Source organism: Mytilus trossulus, chromosome 14 (assembly GCF_036588685.1).
Source record: "Mytilus trossulus isolate FHL-02 chromosome 14, PNRI_Mtr1.1.1.hap1, whole genome shotgun sequence".
In the NCBI taxonomy this organism is placed as follows: domain Eukaryota; kingdom Metazoa; phylum Mollusca; class Bivalvia; order Mytilida; family Mytilidae; genus Mytilus; species Mytilus trossulus.
This window is the reverse complement of record NC_086386.1, coordinates 47,763,350-47,785,831: the sequence shown is the minus strand read 5'-3', so window position 1 is coordinate 47,785,831 and position 22,482 is coordinate 47,763,350. Positions and strand designations below refer to the sequence as shown.

At 32.3% G+C, this 22,482-nt stretch overlaps 2 protein-coding genes across 2 annotated transcripts; one reads left to right on the top strand and one right to left on the bottom strand.

The window, feature by feature from the left end:
* The first annotated feature begins 1,957 nt into the window (after positions 1–1,957).
* On the top strand, positions 1,958–6,209 carry LOC134696110 (uncharacterized). Its single transcript, XM_063557712.1, has 4 exons — positions 1,958–2,063; positions 2,784–2,862; positions 4,779–4,853; positions 5,743–6,209. The coding sequence occupies exons 2-4, from the start codon at positions 2,814–2,816 to the stop codon at positions 6,114–6,116; spliced, it is 498 nt and encodes a 165-aa protein (XP_063413782.1). The 5' UTR covers positions 1,958–2,063; positions 2,784–2,813; the 3' UTR covers positions 6,117–6,209.
* Positions 6,210–8,514: 2,305 nt separating this feature from the next.
* Positions 8,515–22,469, bottom strand: LOC134697820 (heat shock 70 kDa protein 12A-like). The gene is made up of 7 exons (XM_063560106.1): positions 22,358–22,469; positions 21,308–21,342; positions 19,388–19,704; positions 13,620–13,838; positions 12,025–12,160; positions 9,658–10,330; positions 8,515–9,626 (listed from the first exon to the last, which is right to left on the bottom strand). The coding sequence occupies exons 2-7, from the start codon at positions 21,324–21,326 to the stop codon at positions 8,741–8,743; spliced, it is 2,250 nt and encodes a 749-aa protein (XP_063416176.1). The 5' UTR covers positions 21,327–21,342; positions 22,358–22,469; the 3' UTR covers positions 8,515–8,740.
* Between the last annotated feature and the right edge of the window lie 13 nt (positions 22,470–22,482).

The window sequence follows — 22,482 nt, the reverse complement described above, 5'->3', positions numbered from 1 at the left end:
ATATGTGAGGTTCAAAGAGAAAGAAAGTATCATGAAGTTTATACGTTTCAGGCGAAATATTTTCTAGATTTTGTTAAAATCATTTCAATTATAAATAACCATGAATTATTTGACTCTGAACATTATTATCATCAAACAAATTGTAAATTGAACATTAGTATCATCAAACAAATTGTAAAATTACCAACATTTTAATATTTTATTTCCGAAATCTATAACGGTTGAATTTATTACCATTACTGAAGTTAATGGGGAAAAACTGTCTCAAGATGTACTTTGTAACGTAATCTTTCAGAAATGTTACATAATGATTACTACTTAGAAATGTAAATGAATTTCCACCGCACTCTTTCTCTCAATGCGTTTCGATGTCATTGACCCGAAATAACTTTTCCTTATGAATATCTAAATAGTAGATCCGTAACTTTATCTGAATTTTCATGACGACTGCTTCAACCTGTCCGTTTTTCAAATGAATACAACTAAGCGTGGAACGACTCAAACTTATTTCTTTTACAATTGATGGAAAATAAAATTGAGAATGGGAATGGGGAATATGTCAAAGAGGCGACAACCTCGTCATAGAACAGACAACAACAGAAGGTCAGCAATAGGTCTTCAATGCAGCGAGAAATTCCCACACCCAGAGGCGTCCTTCAGCTGGCCCACAATACTAGTGTGCTGATTTGACATATCAATGATATAATGATTCGGCCCTAAGCGGGGAAAAAGCTCGATAGAGCCTCACATTTCCCCGTTTCTAAGCCTCATCCTTATATATTTGATATGTCAAGTTTACACACTATAATTGTCTATGTGTTCGTTTTTATATTATCATTTTTAAATCGAATGCAAACATGTACGATATATATTTGTGAAACATGATCATATACACACTTGCACACATGTAACATTGTGTTAGATATCAAACAGAGAATTAATTTCTTAATCTCGTAAAATGCATTGCATGAATGTTGCAATATATGAATAATTATACAGAATCGACTAAATATAGTTTTTGTCCTCGGTAACCTTTTATCAGTCACTGGCACTGTTTATGACGCTTGAAATATAGATACAAAATAGGGGAATCAAAATAGACTACACACACATAATGATGTATATAGAAGAAAAGACTATAAAAAGTATTGTCTTAATAACTTGAAGTAGCTTTTCTATTTAATACACAATTTTACATTAAAATATAAGTCTATCGGTCAGACAGAAGATAAAATAAATCAGAGTGCAAAAAGAATAATACAGGGCTAGGAATAATAGGAATTATCGAAAACATCCTAGCTTGGAAATGCATGGTTAAGCCATTACGTTTGGCAAACATATGGCCACTTTTCAATAATACATTGGGCGACGTTTCAAACAATCATATCAATGACAAATCATGTCATCACAGAAGTGTTGACTACTGGACTGGTGATACCATCGGGGAATAAACACTCAACAAGCTGTGGCATAGTCTCAGTGGATGTATATAAACTAATCATAGATACCAGGATTGAAATTTTGTATCAGTACTCTCGGAAAAAAGGTAACTTGATTGAGATTATTTGTTGATGTCTTTTTTCAAAAGAAAAAGATATCTGTCTTAGAATATGGACATTTCAAATAATAAACATTATAGAGTGCAAATTGAGATATCAACCAAACTTATTACCCTTTCTATACTTGAACATCCGACAAAGACATCATGTCTCTACATCTTACCCTTTTTGTGTTCATTTATGTATTTTCGAATTCGTTGGATCATGATAACATCTTTGGTGCACAGCAATGCTTTTCATTTATTTAAGATGTAAAGAAATTTTATAATAAAAAATATTTTAAAACGCTTCCTATGCATTAAAATATCAATTAACTTTTCTTATTGCATACATTTGCAGCCTGTTTTTTATTCGTTTGATGTGTGTAAAAAATGAATATGCATGACAATGATTTAGGGTATATAAGCTGGTGTCCCCTCTAACATAAATCCACACCCATTTCATTAGCAAAAGTTCAATTCAGAGTTGTAGAGCACACAGCTCTTTTGTACATTTTTGAGAAAGGTAAGTGTTTGTTTTGGCAAGGTATTTTTTTTCATTTAAGTTGAAATTATAAAGATAATGTAATAATTCGATTAAAATAAGTCGTAACTTTTGGTCTTGCTGCGAATAGCTTATATTTTTACTTTTTTGCTCTTTCCTTTTTTGACATTAAAATTGGTTTGGATTGCAAGATAAAACCTATTAAACCGTAGACAACTCTCCTGCATTTACGCTGTACATATTTGTATCGAAATAAGACAGCGATATACATGAAACACTTCTTCTGTCAACAGACCGCAATAGTTATCATAGAGGCAGTCATAAGATATGTTATAATTGGACATGTGTAATTAAATATTATTAGTAAAAAACCTCATGGCCCCATGTAAGTGAATTGTTTTCTAAATACCGAAATTTGTATTTCGTGATAGTGTTCTAAATGATTTTATTGTAAGAAAGATAAACACCATGAGTTTTTGATTTAACTTCATTTGGAAGGCCTTCAGTCGAATAGTTGGTATATCGTTTAGGTTTGTTCCGTTGTTTGCTATAAGCAGGAGTTTGATTTTGGTTTGGTTTTACGAACTTTTATTTTTAAAATTTATTAATATATATCGATATTTTACTTATATGTTTTACTGAATAAGATGAATGCATGTTGAATAATACATTGTTTTCCTTATGGCATTTATTTATATTAAAGGCATTAACATATTATTTGAGTAATTTTCTTTCTTGCAGATACGCTTATCACCTCCCAAAGCAATTATAATGACACCTACTCTAACATGGATCTTGTGTGTGTCGATGTATCTTGCAAGTACTGAAATTTGTTTTACGATTTTAAGTTTCCAAAATGTATAAATATTTATGCATTGATAGCGAATAGTGTTTCAAGAAAACCATGTTGATTAATCTGACCTTAAAAAAAATAAGAATCTCATGAACTTCATATGACTATTTTTATTATTGCAGAAAAGTAAACATTAGACGGATCAGCCGCAAAAGTAACTTAACAATTAGTTCACGACGACCATCTTTGATTAAACCATAAATGTTAACTTTTGGCTTGGTCAACCATTTACTATTTCAACGTATGCCTGGCGTTAGCTTTCATTGGTTGTTAACATATGATTGATTGTCCATATTTCTTGTCTCATAATTTTTCTACAGGTATTCAAATTTCACGGGAATTTCTGATTTGCCTTTTGCAGAACGAAATCGCTTTTGTTACATTTATGAATGACAAATTTAAGTACATTGCATAATTAAACAAAGACTATATTCATCATATCGTATAACGTTTTGGTCGAATGCAAAGTTCTAAATCCGCTTAATGGTGTTACAGCCCATAAATATTTTATCGCTATTTTGTGCATTTTTCCTTTGATCTTTTTTTGTGATAATTTTTCGTATCATGCTACTCGCTTGAGATGGAAAATTATCGCTAGAAAAGAAGGAGCCACGTGGTGTTACTAAGAAAATTGACATAAAATTGACAACGTCCTCATTGGTAAAATAGCGATAAACACATTATCGTTAGTAATCTCAAATCGATTGCTTTTCTCGCTTTCTTCGTGACCGGCTCAATCGAGAAAACCAATCTCTTTGAGATAACCAACGATAATCCATAAATATTCTCACAAATTGGTTATGATAGCATCGATTAACAATGCTATCAAACGTTTTCTAAATAGAAAAATATTTATAACGGTATTTAACATTTGGTCACTCAGGGTAATATAAACATGCTATATATAACAATGTAAAATATAAAAGTGACCTTCTGCTGTTGTTTTTGCTATGGTCGGGTTGTTGTCAGTTTGACATATATTTGATATTCATGTCAACGATAAAGTGCTGACTACTGGGCTGGTGATACCTTCGGGGACGAAACGCCACCAGCAGTTGTATAGACCCAGTGGTGTAAAAAGTTATCAAATGCTAAATGACAGCAATATTCGTGTACAAAAAAAAACTGATGGTCGTCTTTAATTCAGAGTGCTAATATTTCCTCTTGTTATTAAAAAATAATGACCCTGCATAGGGAATCCGTAGTTTTGATTTGCCAGGGTAGTAAGTGAATAAAATTAGTTTGCCCGCACTAATCAAAACCAAAAATGTATATGTCGGTATAATCAATCAATAAATATATATGTAACGCATAACTTCACAATTATATCGGCTTTAATATATAATTTCAATTTAAATTGTTTTTTTCAGATTCAGATGATTTAACCTTTCATTTTCCTGATCTTTGTTTTTCGTTGCTCATTATTTATTCAAAACTTAGTTCTAAGGTCTAATTTTATTGCTGTCCTATGATTTTACAATTGAGGCATTAAAAACTAGATTGCCTTGTTCAATGAACCTGTAAACAATAAAAAGGTATAGTTTGTAATATAAATATCTCAAAATTTGATTACAAATACTAAAAACCCAACATCATGACCAATTGGTTATGCATATGGAATACAAAATTTCTTAAGTTATTATATATCATGTGCATGTTTTAAAATTAGTCAGCCTTATACTAAAATTTAAATATTCAAATTTATTTTTATTAATAGCAAAATGAAAATGTAATCAAGTAAAATATCTAGAAACTCAACTGATTGAGAAACACTATTATATTATCTATGAAGATTTAAAAGCACTTTGAAATATTACTTATCTATGTTTATTACTAACTATTAAATAAACCATACTAAATACTGATAGAAAGTACTTTTCTAGGATTGGGAAGTGGTCCAGACTTAGCAGGAGGATCAGCTACCTCCTCTTCCTCCTCAGAAGAAGATACTGATGAAGGTAATTGTTAGTTTACAACTCCTGCATGGTTTCAGGTAGTACCTAATACTACAGGGAGACAACTCTGTAAAATCAGCTAATCGTTTTAATCACGGTGTACTGTAAAGGAAATATTAAGATTCTCAATAATCAAAACTAGACTTTGTTATGCTGCCATGTATCAAACCATTTTTTTTCTGAAAAAGTGATTTGTTCAAGCGTTTTAAATTATTATTTCTAAGTTAATATTTTATCAAAGTTTTATGAAATTTAAACGAGTCAAATTCATTTTAGTCAAGGTGTTGTTTACCACCTTAAATGACCCATAAATACCAGTGCACCTATTTTCTGATTGGCACTAGCTACAGACAGCACAGCAATAACTGGAGGTAAACTATTATGTCACTCCATTGTCAATATCAATCTCTTTTTTTGGTTTATTTTCACAATTAGAAATTAATAATGTAAAATATCTAGAAATCTAACACACACGAATATTGATTATGTAAGATGTTTAAAATATGTAACACGCTCAAATTCTATATAATGAAAATTGCCTGACGAGAGCTAATTCAAAAGTTGTTTTAAATCTATATCTGGCTTTGATGTTATTCATAGACTGTTAACATACATTACACACATCTCGTCACTGTTGTTACATTTCTAATGAATGTAACGGATGATAGAGCAAATTATCACCCGTCGAAAAACATTGTCAATCTTGACTCGCCTCAGTTGACAAAGTTATTTCGAAGAAATAAGCTGCTCTACCATCATCTCATATATGCTTTATTTATACATTATCTAATGTCAAATGCTTTGTAAAAGGCATAATAAACGTTCGTTTATGTATGTGTATGTGAATATTACAAATCGTTTTAAAATCTTTCTTAAAATCTTTTTTTTTCAGCTGGATTTGCAGTGTCTTTACAACCAGGTATCACAACAGTGGGTGTAGGAAATACAGTCAAATACAACAAGGACATTGACGATCCCACATCTCTTGCATATAATAAGGAAGCAGGTGTTTTTACTGTTCCAACTAATAAAGCTGGTACTTACTCAATATCTGTTAGCATGATGTCTGGCTTTGAACCCGCTCACCTAACTCTAATGAAGGGAACAGATATTTTGGTGTGGCTATTCACTAATAAAACTTTTAACATGGCATCGCAAACTATCAACGTTGCTTTGGCAGAGAACGACGAGATTTCTGTACAAATGAATAGTGGATCGGACCTGTTTGATGTTTATAACACTTTCAGCGCATATAAGATAGCCTAAATATGAGATGATAATTCATCATATCAGCCTAAAACATACAATGGGCCCATTAAAATTAAGCAGTGAATGCTATTAAATAAACTTTACAATTTTTATAGTGTTACAGAGTTTTATTGAATAGTAAGCTAACAAACACATTCATTGCGTTGTTTAGACTTTATACCTAAAACAAAAACCTGTACCAAGTCAGGAAGTCAGGAATATGACAGTTGTTATCCATTCGTTTGATATGTTTGAACGTTTGATTGTGCCATTTGATTTGGGACTTTCCTTCATGAGTTTTCCTTGGAGTTCAGTATTGTTTTCATGAAGGTATTGTTAGTATATTGATATGTATTTTATCATAACTTCAACTTTGCGATAAATTCATTTCTAATGCTTACACGATTGATCCTTTTCCTGGCAGGATGATTATTTTCAATTAATCAACGTGTAGTTCGTTTGCTCTCAATACTTCCTTGGTCAAAATTCTATTATGTCGTCAATTTTTCTTACCTTTCTTCTGAATATCCTATTATCATGACCAGTAAAAAGGCGACCCTGTCTGATGATGTCACAGAGATCATTTGAAAGGAGGGATTGACTTTGCAGATTGCTTAAAAATTATTACCGAAACAGATTACACTGCAAAATATTGTGCAATACGATAATTTAAGTAACAAAGCATGATGGAAAAAATGTGGCCTCGCCGACTTAGTTTTGTCACTATAGCAACTTCAGTTTCGTGTTTTCCCGAAAAGCCCATTACATCGAACATACAAGCATACAGAGTTATTATTGTTTCATGTTAAACAGTAGATGTGTGCCTATTAAATACAGATTCAAGAAGTTATGAACATGATCTTAGAACATGATTTAATTTCATTCCCGCTAAAAAAAATTATAAGAATGAAAAATGTTTCCAGGATTTATGAATTTCTATCTTTGATTTCTTTATACAAATTTCCAGAAGAAACGTGACATGTGTTATCTTTGAAATAAAACAAAAACATCATATGTCACCGACCTTACAAGAAAAGAGTCTTTCTTCCGAATATTGAATCTGACGTTATAGTAAAAATTGTCCTTCAGGACCACCAGTAATTACTGGTGCACTATTAAAAATAAATCACAGATTGGACGTTTGAAACCCATATTTAAATTTTTGAGAATAACAACTATATTCAGCTTTTTTATTACATTGTATCAGGCAATACAAGGGATCACATGTATGTATCAGTATCAGATCTCATAATGTTTTTACCGTACAAAATTAACCTCAGGAACACCCTGCATTGGAATGAAAAACTGTTCGAAATAATCTTTTAAATAAAAAAATGAAGATGTGGTATGATTGGCAATGAAACAACTCTCTATCAGAGACCAAAAATCACAGAAATTAACAACTATATGTCACTATACGGTCTTCAATGATGAGCAAAGCCCAAACCGCAAAGTCAGCTACAAAAGGCTCCGAGATGACAAAGTAAAACAATTCAAACGAGCAAACTAACGGCCTTATTATGTACAATAAATGACCGAAAAACAAATATGTAACACATAAACAAACGACAATCACTGAATGACAGGCTCCTGACTTGAGACAAGCACATACATACATAATTTAAACATGTGAGCGGGAAAACAACCCTCCCCAAACCTGGGATAGGGGTACAACAGTAAAATATAAGAACGAACTATAAAAATCAGTTGAAAAGGCTTATAACTCATCAGCTGGACAAAAATACAAGTGGACGTGACCGGGTACTTGTACATTCCAACATCAAAAAGACATCAGGTACATATCTGAAAGTACTTGCTGTTAACTGACAGCTAGTTCAAAGCCACTAACAACTAAACAAACCATGCATCAAAGACTCAATTATCTATCCGTACACATCTTTTATCCAATGAATTTAGTAAAGGCGAAATAAACAGTCAGAGAAAAACATGACGTTGTGCAATGCCATTATACAGGCATCGTCAGATTGTAGATCCACGAATTTATATATATGTATTTAAAATACTAGTAACATTTAGTTTGCTTTTAATTTACTAATAAAAAAATTATTCGTGCCAAATAAACAACGTGCAATAAATAATAGTGATGTGGAGAACATATCAATTCAGCAAATAAACTGCACAAACAAATAACAGAAACCCATTAGAAAATAGCAGTAACAAATGGAAGTTATATAAAGATAAAGGATGAATCTAATGATAGTTTTGATACCTAAATAAAAATGTTTATTAGCAAACTAATTTGGAATAATAGCAATTATGCCACTAACTCAGAAAATAATTTCATTATGGAGAAAGTGAAATATAAAGTTGTTGTGTGTTCTACTGCCACTTATATTACAAATGAATTAACAATAACTGACTGATTACAGTTTGCACATATAAAGAGTCTCTCCATTTTACTTTATTAGAGAGAAAAAAGTACTATAAATACCTAAGTTTATTACCAACTCAGTTTAAATATATTTCTACTAGCCAAATATTGTCATTGTATTAAATGATATTAACATCTTGATACTAGTATTCGATTTGAATATAGATATAGATGAAGTATGTTGGCAAGCTTAAAAGCTTTTTAAGCTATTTGACCGTTAGCTAAAGAATGAAATACACATACATTTTTTTCATTCCTTTTTATGAGAAACCTTTCGTGTTCTTGATCCAAGAACAAAATGTCCTCTAAATTCCCTCCCAGATTTTGTGTCTCTTGCAACTGCGTCTAATTCGGTACCGCCATAGACCAATTCAACTTCAATCTCTCTTGTTTTATTCTTTCCTGGTACAATTCCAGAAAGATCTACTTTCAGCTTTCCAACGTAGAAGCATCCGGGTTCATCTGTAAACTTCGGATTTTTCTTCTTCGTGGCATATACTTTAAAATCCATGCCAGTTTGATTTGGTTCAATGGTTTTATAGGTTTTACGCACCGATGTTCCTAGAGTGACAATCTCACCTTCTTTTACATGAATACAAAAGATCTTATCACAGTGATATTTTTCATCGATAGAGTCTGCCATTTTCTTGCTAGCAGGATGTTCGTTTCTGTCAAAAGGTTCTGTGGTCTCTATACCGTAAGTGTACACACTTATTCTTGATGAAAATATTTCCGGTCTATGTCCATATATCACTGAACCCTTTAGAACAGATAATTCTGGATCCATTGGAAATTTAACGCGCACTGATGGAAACTCCTTTTGAATACAGTCATATAACAGATGACAACATGAGAAACCTCCGACCATGAATATAGTTCTTATGTCATTGATATCTCTCTTCTGGTATAATTCTTGTAAGTGTTTTTTTATTTCATTTATGGTCTTTTCAAAGAGTTTTTTAAATATAGAAATATCAATTAGTAGTTTATCCCGCTTGAGTTCTATATGGTTTATGAATGTATTATTTATAGAAACTATCTCATTTATATCTCTCTTGTTTATTTTCTGACAGAGCTCATTAAATATACTTGGAAGACGAATTGGCACTTTTCCAGTGGCTTCAACAGAAAAATCCCTACGTTTACCTACTTCTGTCAAAAGGTTCTGTGGTCTCTATACCGTAAGTGTACACACTTATTCTTGATGAAAATATTTCCGGTCTATGTCCATATATCACTGAACCCTTTAGAACAGATAATTCTGGATCCATTGGAAATTTAACGCGCACTGATGGAAACTCCTTTTGAATACAGTCATATAACAGATGACAACATGAGAAACCTCCGACCATGAATATAGTTCTTATGTCATTGATATCTCTCTTCTGGTATAATTCTTGTAAGTGTTTTTTTATTTCATTTATGGTCTTTTCAAAGAGTTTTTTAAATATAGAAATATCAATTAGTAGTTTATCCCGCTTGAGTTCTATATGGTTTATGAATGTATTATTTATAGAAACTATCTCATTTATATCTCTCTTGTTTATTTTCTGACAGAGCTCATTAAATATACTTGGAAGACGAATTGGCACTTTTCCAGTGGCTTCAACAGAAAAATCCCTACGTTTACCTACTTCAAAATCTCTAAACAAATCCATGTAATCAGTTTGATTTTTTAACTTGAATTCTTCGAAAACCTGATTCCCAACAATATCAATGAGGAGTTGCTTGAATTCTTGGTCTACCTTAGTACCTCCCCAGTCACCTCCGTTAGCCCTGTGAAGTTCCTGTATCCGACCGTTGTCTTTGACTTGCTGAATAGCAATATCAACAGTACCTCCTGAAAAGTGTCAAACTTGGTTGAGAAAGATTCTTTGAATTCATACATTTGAAAACAATGTTATGTGTCTGATCTTTTTCACGACCATATAAAAAATCATAGAAGGTAAGATGAAGGTATCCGGTTTTTGAAGACAATGACCTATCATTTAACTTTACCTTGTAACCAGGCCCGATCCTAAACGTTAAAGAAAAATGGAAGTCAGATTTTCAAAGTAAGAATAGCATCATTTAAACGTACTCATCTTATTAAGTCTTTACAAAATATTTTTGCAAACAAATCCGCTCAAGTCAATGCTAGGGGCCGTCTTTAACTCGCAGTGAGGTGAGATGTTTTTTTTATGACGATTTTTTATTGCACTGTTTTTTGTTTTGGTTGGGTTCGTGTTGCTCAGTCTTTAGTGTTCTATGTTGTGTTTTGTATACTGTTATTTGTCTTTTTGTACTTACTTTTGCCATTGCGTTGTCAGTTTGATTTCAACTTACTAGTCTTTATCTCGACTTGACGGAGTCAAAAAACGAGAAAAAAGTATTCTTGTTACGGCGAAATCGACGCCGACAGCGGTGTTAACAATTTATTAGTTTTTTTATTAGATTTTGTGTATGGTGAACAACTTGTGGTAGGTCAATGCTATTTTGTATACTGTTGATTTAGGATTTGCATATCTTATTACCATGGAGATTATTTAGCCTCCACCCCTCAATCATGATTTCTTGACATTAAAAACATTACATAGTTTTCATGGGATTAAGGGGGGGGGGGGGGTCGTTAGTGGTTGGTCAATGATAATTGGTTTGAAGTTGTATACTCATTTAAACGCGGAATTTTTGGTTATTACCCTTCAATCATGGTCTATTGACACTTTCGCAAAGTGGACAAGCATTAATATAAGTTGGAAAACTTGTATCCCAATCCACTATAAATAAATATGTTTAAATTAAACTTAACTTTTGCTTAGTTTACATGTATTAATTTGTGGTTATGTCAGTTGGGAACTACTAATTGTGAGTAAATGATATTTGGTATGCAAATGTATTGGCATTTGTAAATTTATTTTCAAATGAGATTAAATAACCCCACCAATCGTTGTTGGTCATTGACTTTGAAACTTTGACATATTTTACACGTTAACGTTCAGGTTTGTTTAAAGGGAACGATTCATGAAAAGTAAATGGTACTTGGTATGTAGTTGTATTGAAATGGCACATCTCATGTCCATGGAGATTGTTTAGCCCTGTACCTTCAGTCATATGTTCATTACCTTTGAATATTTGCATAACTTACATGTAAAAAAAATGGCTATTTCAATTTCAACATTTACATTTTCAAAATAACAAATAGGCGAGACTTTACTGTGTGTTAACAGTTTATTATTTATACAAATAAACTCATCATAGATACCAGAATTGAAATTTCATATTTACGCCAGACGCGCGCTTCGTATACAAAAGACTCATCAGTGACGCTCGAATCAAAAAAAGTTAAAAAGGCCAAATAAAGTACAAAGTTGAAGAGCATAGAGGACCACAAATTCATAAAAGTTTTGCCAAATACAGGTAAGGTAATTTATTCCTGAGGTAGAAAAGCCTAAATATTTAAAAAATTCAAAATTTTGTTAACAGTGAATTAATAATTTTGAACATATCAATGATAACTCAGGTCAACACAGAAGTGCTGATTACTAGTTAACTTACCTCCAGCATCAAGGACAAGTACCTTTTCTCCCTTTTCCAAGTCAAATGAGGTTTCTCTTTTCATCCATTCAATACAGTAAAGAGATGCTGATTCGGGTTCCAGTGCAACTACTAGTTGGCCCTGTGATATTCCTGCCTGTAAAATGTCAATCGATGGCTTTTGTTATAAGGTATATACTTCTTTAAAGGTTGACATAGAGGTTTCCCCATGAAAATCAAACATCTCCACTCAAACTAAGACTAGAGATTACTTCTGATAATTACTTTCGGTCAGTTTAAATCTTATAAATCATATGTTTTACGTAAATTATCAATATCTATTTATGAAAATGACCATGACCTATCGAAGCCGAAAATAAAATGTTCATGCGTAGTTTATTGTTTGTATAACAATAAGAAGATGTGGGATGGTTGCTTATAATACAACTCTCCACAAGAAACAAAATGACACAGAAACTAACTCTAAAGGTCACAGTAGGCCTTCAACCATAAGCAAAATCCACAACGCATAGGACAAATGTAAAACATTTCCAATGAGAAACTAATGTCCTGATTTATTAACAACATTATGAAAGAAAAAAAAAAGATATATAGCAACTGATGACCACCACTCAATTACAGGCTCATGACTTAAAACAGGCACATACAGAATGTCGCGGGTTTTACTGGTTTGAAGACCCAAATCCTCCCCAATATAACAAGAACAAACTACAGAAGTAAGTTTAGATCGACACGAATCAGAAATAAATCTTATAAAAACACAGAGCGGATGTGACAGAGTTCTCATACTAGTACATCCAAACAAGACCAACAAAAGACATTAAATACAGATCGGAGAGTTCTCTAAGCTACATACTTTTAGCTCACAGCCAATAACAACAAATGAAAAAAACATACATATAACACTATAATATCAACCAGTACACATCCATTATAACATGCATTTAAAGTAAATAGTAAACAATCAGACAGAAACATGCCAAGATACAGATATCAACAGATTGTAAAGCCATTAATGGGCATTTGTATATAAAATAATATTTGGTTGATTATAATATACTGATAACAAAATGAATGTTAATACCAATAAAAACAATATCTAAAGATTTTATTACAGAGTTGAATTGGAAACCTTTTAGAATAAGATTGTATCGATAAGTTTAACCGGCACCTATTTTAATTTACACGCTCGGTGAACAACATTTCCGTAAAAATTAGGATGTAAAATGCCGTTTATAAATTTTCGGACCAAATATTTTTATTTATAGAAAAATTTAGAAAAGATTTTAAGAATTTTTGGGTAACAAAATCCCTGACATGATTATCAGTAATACAAAGACTACATTAATTGAAATCTAAAATTTCTAAACTAACACGAGTATAGAGAAGGAGTTGTGATGCATAAACACCATACGAAATTGACAAAGGAACACCGCCTTCCAAAAATGGAAAATATACAATATGGAACAAAAAGTCATCCCTTTAGTCGTATATTTTAGTGCAGAGTTTCCCGTGTAAAACTGAAATATCTTAAGCTAGGAAAGGACAGTTTATTAAGTTATTACCGAAATTTTTCGGAAAAAACAGATTCTAACCTGGTTAGCTGCCTGTCTCATAAACAGTTTAGCTCGATCATTCCATAATGCTGGAACAGTAAGAATCCATCGTATTTGATCTCCATTGTATAAATAGTGTCGCCTTTTACACATGTCTAACAAATTGGTTTTTAGATAACTAATAGCAGCAGAAAACACGTCTAATGCAAGCATGTCTTTGCCAGTTTCATCTTGTAACATCATATCCATATCAATATTCTATAATAGAGTAACAATTTGCTAGTATTTGTAGAAAATATATCAAAAATGATATAATTACGGTGTTGTCCAGTCCAAATACCAGTAACACCTGTCATTATTTTCGAAGTTTTAGATCTGTATATACCAGAATATTTGTATAACCTGCAATTTAACCGATTGGATTTCTGTCGTGATTGAGAAATAACGACCGAGTGTGGATTCGAATGACGATGATGCGTGAACAACAGAAGACACATATCGATTCGTTCTCGCTCTTTGGAGTGTGTGTTTGTAACCTTGATTTATCTTCTTAATCGATTTGTGATTTTCGAACATCGGCAAACCACTGTTTTCTTTATTCTATTTTAAATAAGTCAAAAGTAAAAAAAATTAAAAAAATACCGAACTCAAAGGAAAATTCTAAAACTCAGTAAACATTAATGACATCATGTCATTAAATTTAAATACAAAGTCATTCTGCAGATATTCGGAATCGTTTGACAAACGCATAGTTTGCAACGATCTTCCATTGAGAGAATATTCAGTCATTTACTTCAATAGTTCCACTTCATTTCGCAAGTAATAAATTGGCTATGCCTCGTGAACTCTTAGTGAAGTAAGTTATAAAATAAAATTCAAAAATAGTAAAATGAAACGGAAAATTACTGATGGCTTTAGCCTTCAACTGATATAGCAACACTTTGGCGTCTAGGAAAGCGAATCAGACGTCTTCGTCGCAAAGAAGCGCGCGAATCCCTTTTTGCAGTCCAAACGCAGCTTGTACCGAGTATTATTTAAAACTTCAAGAAGAATACTGTATTCTGTATACTTTAATTTTCATAATATCTTATAAACTACTCGAAAAAGACTTCCTACCTTTTCGCTTAAAGGATGCCCTTAGGTGAAATTAAAAAAAATCAAGAATTTAAAATTGATATTTTTAATCGGAAGAGCATTTGTTAAGAAACAAAATAAGCTAAAACTATTGATAGGTCATGGAGCTCCTTTTCGAGATATTTGATGTTTAAAATATGGCGGGAAACGGCTGACTAGGACTTTTAACTTATATTTGCATTGGTATTATTTGGGTCTCAAATCAAAAGAAAATAAATCAAGAATTTGCTTAAATTTTGGCAAATGACCTTTCATGAGCTATTTAGTCTTAAATAAAAAGATAAATGGGTGTTATGGGGCAAAATATTTTACCTTGTATCATATGGTAAAAAAACAATGATTCCGAACATCTAACACAAATTCCAAAACCTAACCTAAGTACATCCTTAAATAGTAAGCAGAATCATTTTTTTTTTTATTTTACATAGGAACTTATAAGAAAGTGTTGTATTCAAAATTTGATTAGGTCGGCTTCACTTTTTTCATTTTAAAAAATATATATGTAGAAAAGTAAATGCTTAAAACATGATTTTATACTTTCTGTAAGTAAATAACAAATCTGTTGGTTTATTATATACTCTTATCTCAGATTTTTCAACATAGTCCAGCAGCTAAGTCCAATATTTTGGGACAATTGATCACTTTATGGTAAAAGCATGAAACTTTGCACAGTGTTAGTTATGATGCTTATAAACATTTTTGGATATGGAGCCATAAAAAAAAATTCCACAATGGCCGCCAATTTCAAAATGGCCACCAACAGTCATGAAGCAGAGTCCAAAAATATAGTTTAATTTAACATTTGAAAATAAAAGCACAAAACTTTGCATATTGCTAATTATGATGATTATTAATCTTTTCTGAATATGGAACAACAACAAAAAATTCAAAAATGGCCGCCAATTTCAAAATGGCCACCAACAGTCATGAGGCAGAGTCCAAAAATATGGTATAACTTCTCATTGAAAATAAAAACACAACACTTTGCATATTGCTAGTTATGGTGCTTATTAATCTTTAATGAATATGGAACAATCAAAATAATTCCATAATGGCTGACAAATTCAAAATGGTCGCCAGCAGTCATGAGTCCAAAAAGAAAATGGTATAATTGATCATTTGAAAATAAAAGCAAAAAACTTTGCATATTGCTAGTTATGATGCTAATTAATCTTTTCTGAATATGTAAGAACCATCATATTTCTTACAACATGGCTACTGAAAAGACGTTCAGGGTATCAAGTGTAGAATATGACAAACCAACTAAGTTAAATAATATTGATTGGGTAAATTGCATCCTATGCCAAGAAATAATAGATGAAAAACGTATATGCCCATTTGATTCTAAACGTCTCAATGTTGGTGCTGGTTATCAATCTTTACCTGACAATATTTAAAAGTTTCATGAATTACGATTGATGCCTGAAGGCATTAATGTGTGCATTGAAAACTTATATTTAGATGAGGGATCTGGAATAGCACAGTATTTCATTGACCAAAAGGCATATTGGCACAAATCTTGCAACTTGAAACTGAACAGGACAAAGTTGGATAGAGCAGAAAAACCAACCTCACATGAGAGAATAGATGATAAAGCAACCTCATCTAAAAGAAAACTAGACATAGCTTCTCCGTTCAGTCCACCAGTAACCCGTCTGTATGCTTTTTCTGTAATGAAAATGGCCAAGAAGCCCTTCATGAGTACTCAACGTTTGGACAGGATACACGTGTGAGAGAATGAGCAGTAAAATTAAATGACACGTTGTTACTTGCAAAGTTAAGTGCTGGTGATCTAATTGCAAAGGAAGCAAAGTACCATTCTAAATGTTTTGTTTCCTTATATAATCGTGCATCTCAAATTAAAATGAAAAATGATAATGTCGAATCTAAGAAGGAAAGTAAAATACATGGTATTGCATTTTCAGATTATCAGATCTATGTAAACTTTGAATAACATGTCTAGGTGCAGATGTTTCATCTCGAGTTAATAGTACAAAACTAAAACACAGAATTGTAATTTCCCTAACGTAGATGCTTACAAACAAGGTCTTGAAAACATTCTTGCTTTCAAAGATGACATTGGTCCTGCATTGAAGAGAGTTTGCTTAAAAGACTTTGACAATGAGTTTGTCAACGTATCAAAAGCTGCTACGTTTGTTCGTAAAGATATTTCCGCATCAAATTCAGAATTTAAAGGAACCTTCCCAAAGGGATATTAGGAAGCTTATGTACCCCAGGCATTGCTTACTTTGGTCAGTATGATTCAATTTGAACCCAACATTCAGGATCGTTCATATTCTCAGTCGACATTAACAATAGCACATCTTCTGATGTATAGTTGTACAACGAAACTATCCAACCGTCACAAGAAAGATCATGAACCTCCAGTTTGTGCTTATTTGGGAATCATGATCCATGTAAGACTAGCAAACGTGATCTAGCAGATACTTTCTTCAATCTTGGACTGTCTGTCTCCTACGACCGAGTGTTAAAAATTTCTACTTCCATGGCCAAGGATGCTTGTCGTCGTTATGTCAAAGAAGGTATTGTTTGCCCTACCAATCCACTACAAAATGTATTTACTTCATCTGCTGTAGACAACATTGATCACAATTCAAGTAGTATCTCGTTAAAATATTCATTCCATGGTACAGGTATATCTTTATTCCAACATATTTCAGAGGATGTTCAAGGCGTTGTTCAAACATTTGACCAATCTGAACCTATGTTGAAATGCCAGTCAAAGAGAGTGTCTCTTTTACCAGAGAGTTATTCAAATCTTCCACCAGCTGTACTAATATTCATCGAACCAGATATCCAATTAGTTGAAGGAGAACTTTCAATTGATATGTCCTCATTCCCAGCTGCATTAAAAGGGGAATTCAAATGGCTGATCAGCTGTGGATAGGTTTTGGCACTGGAAAGAACTTTCTATATATTTCAATTTATGGATTGTGCCTTGCTCTAGGACCATTGAAATTGAAAGTCTTTCCATTGTTCCATTCATTAACCGGTTGTGACACAGTCTCAGCTTTTTCTAGGAAAGGTACGAAATCAGCTTGGGATACATGGTTCGTATATGAGGAGTTGTCAGAAGCATTTCTGCAGGTTATTGAAAATCCAAATGAAGTGGAAATTTTAAAAGTGTTAAAAGTAATAGAACGATATGTTGTGCTTTTGTGTGCTTGGTTTAGTACAGCTAATATGGTGAATGAGCTTAGAAAACAGTTGTTCACGCAGAGGACAAGAACAATTGACAATATTCCTTCATCACGAGATGCACTTCTTCATTGAACATACGAAACGTGCAGCTTACCAAGGTAGTTTTATTTGGCGCAATTGTTTAGTTGCAAATTCAAGTATGCCATCACCATATTTATTTGGTTGGCAAAAACTTGATGGTACTTGGGTACCATTCTGGTCTGTGCTTGCTGAAGCTTCAATGTCATGCCAAGAGTTCATCCACTGTGGATGTAAGAAAGGATTATAGGAGCATGTAAATTCTTGAAAGCAGCATTAAAATGCACAGCATTATGCAACTGCTCACCGGACTGTGAAAGAGAAACTGAGCGGGACTGTGCTTTCTTTTGATTTCCCTGCATTTGTATCATATTTTAATTATAATTTTAATCTGTTGTTATGTTAAATGGTTACTTGTGAGTTTTTTTTAAATTTCTTATCTCATTTCTAAAACAGAAATACTCTTTGCACTGATTCAATACTGCATATGTTGGTTTTTTTTCATTTCAGGAAAATTGTGAAATTTTCTAAGGTCATTACCTGTAACTGTGAAAAATAAGTTATCATCTAAGACGCCATTTTGAACTGTATCGGCCATTTTTATTTCATAATTAATGTCACCTGTTACATTAAATTATAATATGTTTGTATATACGTGCTTGTATTGAAATAAATTATCCATTATTTTTTAATCATTTGTATACCATATTTTAAAACAAACGTCAAATTTGTACATGTTAAACGGCGCCATTTTGAATATTGCCGCCATTTTGAAAATATTATCTATGCACCCAGGCATTAATGATACATTGTAGGCCTTTGTCGATATCAAATGATTAGTTTCGCGGATTTGGTAACTTTCTATCACACAATGATGGTGTATACATACGAATACTGTCAAACTTAGACATTTTGACGCGCCATTTTGAATTTGGACGCCATTTTGATGATTTCTGTATTATAAGGTTTAAAAAAAATACTAATTGACATATCTTAATTGTATTTCCTTAAGTTTGTGACATCTTCTGAACACATTAAAATTGGAAGACTTCATCAAGTGAATTATGTTATACTAATGTCGACCATCTTGAATTTGGCGGCCATATTGGATTTTTTTTTCATGGCTCCATATCTGAATTTTGTCTATACCCCTTAATCTTTCAATATGCCAAGTTTCATGCTTTTACCATAAAGTGATCAATTATTCTGATATCCGCTGGACTACAATAATGATCATACAGTGAAAGGTGCAAATTCAATCATGTTCATTCGTTCGATGTATGAAATTGCATAATTTATAGTTAAGTCACTTTCTAAGAGTTTAATTTGTTTTTTAGGAAAAAATACATTCATAATCAGATAAAAAGTTAAAATTCCTCGATAATTCGATTTCCTAATAAATGTTTCTGGAAAAAAGACTCGATTGCACTTACCATATTCTCGTAGAGGACCATTTTAAATCTACGAAAGTAATACCAGTCACGATGGTTGTCACCCTGTGCTAAATTAGCATAATCCGTCTCAGCTTGGAATCCAAAAGAGTGAAACTTTTTGTCTGCATCGAACAAAATAGTGGTCGATGTTTTCGATGACTGGTAAACTTCATTTGGCCACACCATAGCATATACAAGAAGGGGATTGCTCTTGTAGTCATCTTTTGATGAAAAAGCATACCCTGAAAATGTTGTTCCAAAATCGATGGCTGCAACTAACTTGAAATTATTTTTTTCTATAGATTTACTTCTTGGTGCTGTACAATAGAACATTAATCATCCTGATTAGCATATCATCATCGCAGTCAGTATGTTTATGTTTAAAATTTCTAAATAGCAAAATGGTTATGAAAATATATGAGTTAGGTAAAGCTGTAGACATACACATTAAAAATATGTTATAAAAGGCAACGGTTACAGTAGTTTATAAATATTCAATATTCGTAAATCTATCTTGAATGGACCTGTAACGAGATAAAATTCGAGAGAAATATCCTTCTCCAAGTTTTGCTATTCAGTATATGAATTGTTAAATTGAACTTACACTAAGGGCGCAACTGCCTCGAGCAATATTGGACTAAGACATTTTACTGTATTGGTGTTATGATTTATGAAATTAAAACTTTATAAACGTCGGTGCGCCCGAAATGTTTTGATGAATTAACTCTCATCCTCAACGCTCAACCCCAAAAACATCTGTGCTCGAGCTGGAATTTACCTACATGCGTGATCTACAAACAAGTCAACTTAAGTTACATTGTTCTTTCTTTCTAGGGTCTAAATACTGCCATTTTCAATTGGATTATAGGATGAGACTTCATGAATAAAGGCAACAGTAGTATACCACTGTTCGAAATTCATAAATCGATTGAGAAGAAAACAAATCCGGGTTATAAACTAAAACTGAGGGAAACACATCAAATATAAGAGGAGAACCACGACACAACAGAAACACAACACTACAATGCAACACACACAGAAACGAACTATTATTTAACAATGGCAACTATCCTGACTTGGTACAGGACATTTTAAGAAAAAAAATGGTGGGTTGAACCTGGTTTTGTGGCTAGCCAAACCTTGCTTTGAAACCTGTTAAGGGTGTTGTTTCTGGTTTTTTGTTTTGTTTTCCTGAATTGTAGTATTTGACAAACAGCTGTGGATAGCTTCATGTTGGTGCGAGGCCATTTTGACCTTGCTTTCCAAACTAACATGTCGTATTTTATTTACTTATTTAAGTGTAGTGGTCACCCTTTTTCGTAGATTCAATGTGCATGTTTTGTAAGCGTGTTTTACATTTATGGCATATAGTCTAAGTTAACCAAAGGAGCGGTTTGTGCTCACGTAAAACTGGTTTAACCCTATGACATAATGTGTCTTTACTTAGTAAAGCAGTGTTAGGTCCTGTGATTTTCTTTGTTCTATTTTTTGGAGGAGTCGACCATTGTGTCGATTGCTGTTGGTTGTGCTCAATTGTCAAATAGTTTTTTGATGTACCTCCTTTTATATATTTTGTAAAGTATTAATGAAAATTCTTGTAAACCAACTAACTTCGCGAGCGATTTGTTTTCGCAAGTAAAAATATTTCGCAAAAATGAGTTGTCACGAATGTATAAAACACTGATATCTCTCAAATGTTTTAATCGCGATATCGAATCTCCGTGAATAGATTTACTAGTGTATAGGGCATAACGCGAAATAAAATATCCTTTAAAATAAGTTAGTTTAAAGTATTAACACTAAAATAAATTGCATGAAAATCATAATTTATCTGTTGAGTGTTTAACAGTGTGTTTCACATTAAACAGCTTGTTTTGTTTTTCACTTTTAACGCAACTATGCCATTGTCATGGTAATTACTTTTTAAGGATTTTGACATTTTCCTCTTCTACTCCCTGAAATAGAGAGAGTAAAACGTTAATAAATGGTCCTTCTACTTTCAATTGGAAAATATTATCTCGTTTAAAGATAACAATAGGCCAAACATACAAAAGATACTCTTTATATTATCAATAATAGTTTAAAGTGTCACAGATTTGTGAAAAGAGTTGCAGATTCAGAAGATCCATATAACATGCTTACTATATAGAAAGGTGATCACAGATTGCTATTCATATGCAATAATCTTGACAATAACTGCACCTATGAAAACAATTGTAAAAAAAACACTTCATAAATTTCATTCGTCTATGAACACTCAAAGTCGTCGAATATTTGTAAGCCAAGGATGTATAAGAACAGGAACATTTGAAAAAGCCATATGACAAATAAAAACTTCAATTAAACCAAATTCGCCCGAACAATAACTCACAACTGTAGATTGAAGTCTTTCTTTTGAAAGGTATAATTCACTGAAGTATCACCTTGATACATTCCCTTTGTAAAAGTTGCTGTCTGTTTCTGTTTTTATATTGTGTAGTATCATTTCCCTATCCCTATTTCCTGAGTTTGAAATTCATCAGAATTAAAAATTCCTAATGATAGACATGTGTTTCTTCCAACAACCAATTTATACTTAGATCTTCTTCGCTCTGTTGGGTAGGTGTCCCATGTTGTAATTCAGTTTATGAGAATAATCATTATATTACTGCATGGCTGTAAACTTTCAGGCAAATTGAGGTCTCCAAAACAATTTTTCGAATTTATTTGATAAAGGAACATCCATTCAAAGATTCATATTTTGAAATTGAGGTACACTCAGTACTATTTGATATATGTTAAATATATGGTTTTCGACTTAATTATAAACAAATTGCCTATGTCTTTTTTGCAGGAGTTAATCTTCGGACATGTACATACAAAAGTTAATTAAAATAATCTGCGTAAAATCAATTACAGCTGTTATCTAAAGAAGATATATTCTATTAAAATAGAAAAATTAAAAAAAATGGGTACAAAACATCTACTTACAATTCTAGAAATAAGGAAGTAAAAAGGTAAGTAGGTAGGTATATACACATCTTTTGAGAGGACACGTCACCAAGCAGTAAAAAGGGATCGATAATATACATTTAAATCATTTTATCATGGCACAT

Bases quoted from the DNA above. Each gene is read 5' to 3' on its own strand.
- LOC134696110 (XM_063557712.1), top strand. From the start codon at position 2,814: ATGACACCTACTCTAACATGGATCTTGTGTGTGTCGATGTATCTTGCA. The intron at 2,863-4,778 runs GTACTGAAATTT...GTACTTTTCTAG, and splicing joins TGTGTCGATGTATCTTGCAA to GATTGGGAAGTGGTCCAGAC. The intron at 4,854-5,742 runs GTAATTGTTAGT...TTTTTTTTTCAG, and splicing joins AGAAGAAGATACTGATGAAG to CTGGATTTGCAGTGTCTTTA.
- LOC134697820 (XM_063560106.1), bottom strand. The intron at 12,161-13,619 runs GTTAGAATCTGT...GACATTTTACAG, and splicing joins TGAGACAGGCAGCTAACCAG to GCAGGAATATCACAGGGCCA. The intron at 10,331-12,024 runs GTAAGTTAACTA...GACACTTTTCAG, and splicing joins ACTTGTCCTTGATGCTGGAG to GAGGTACTGTTGATATTGCT.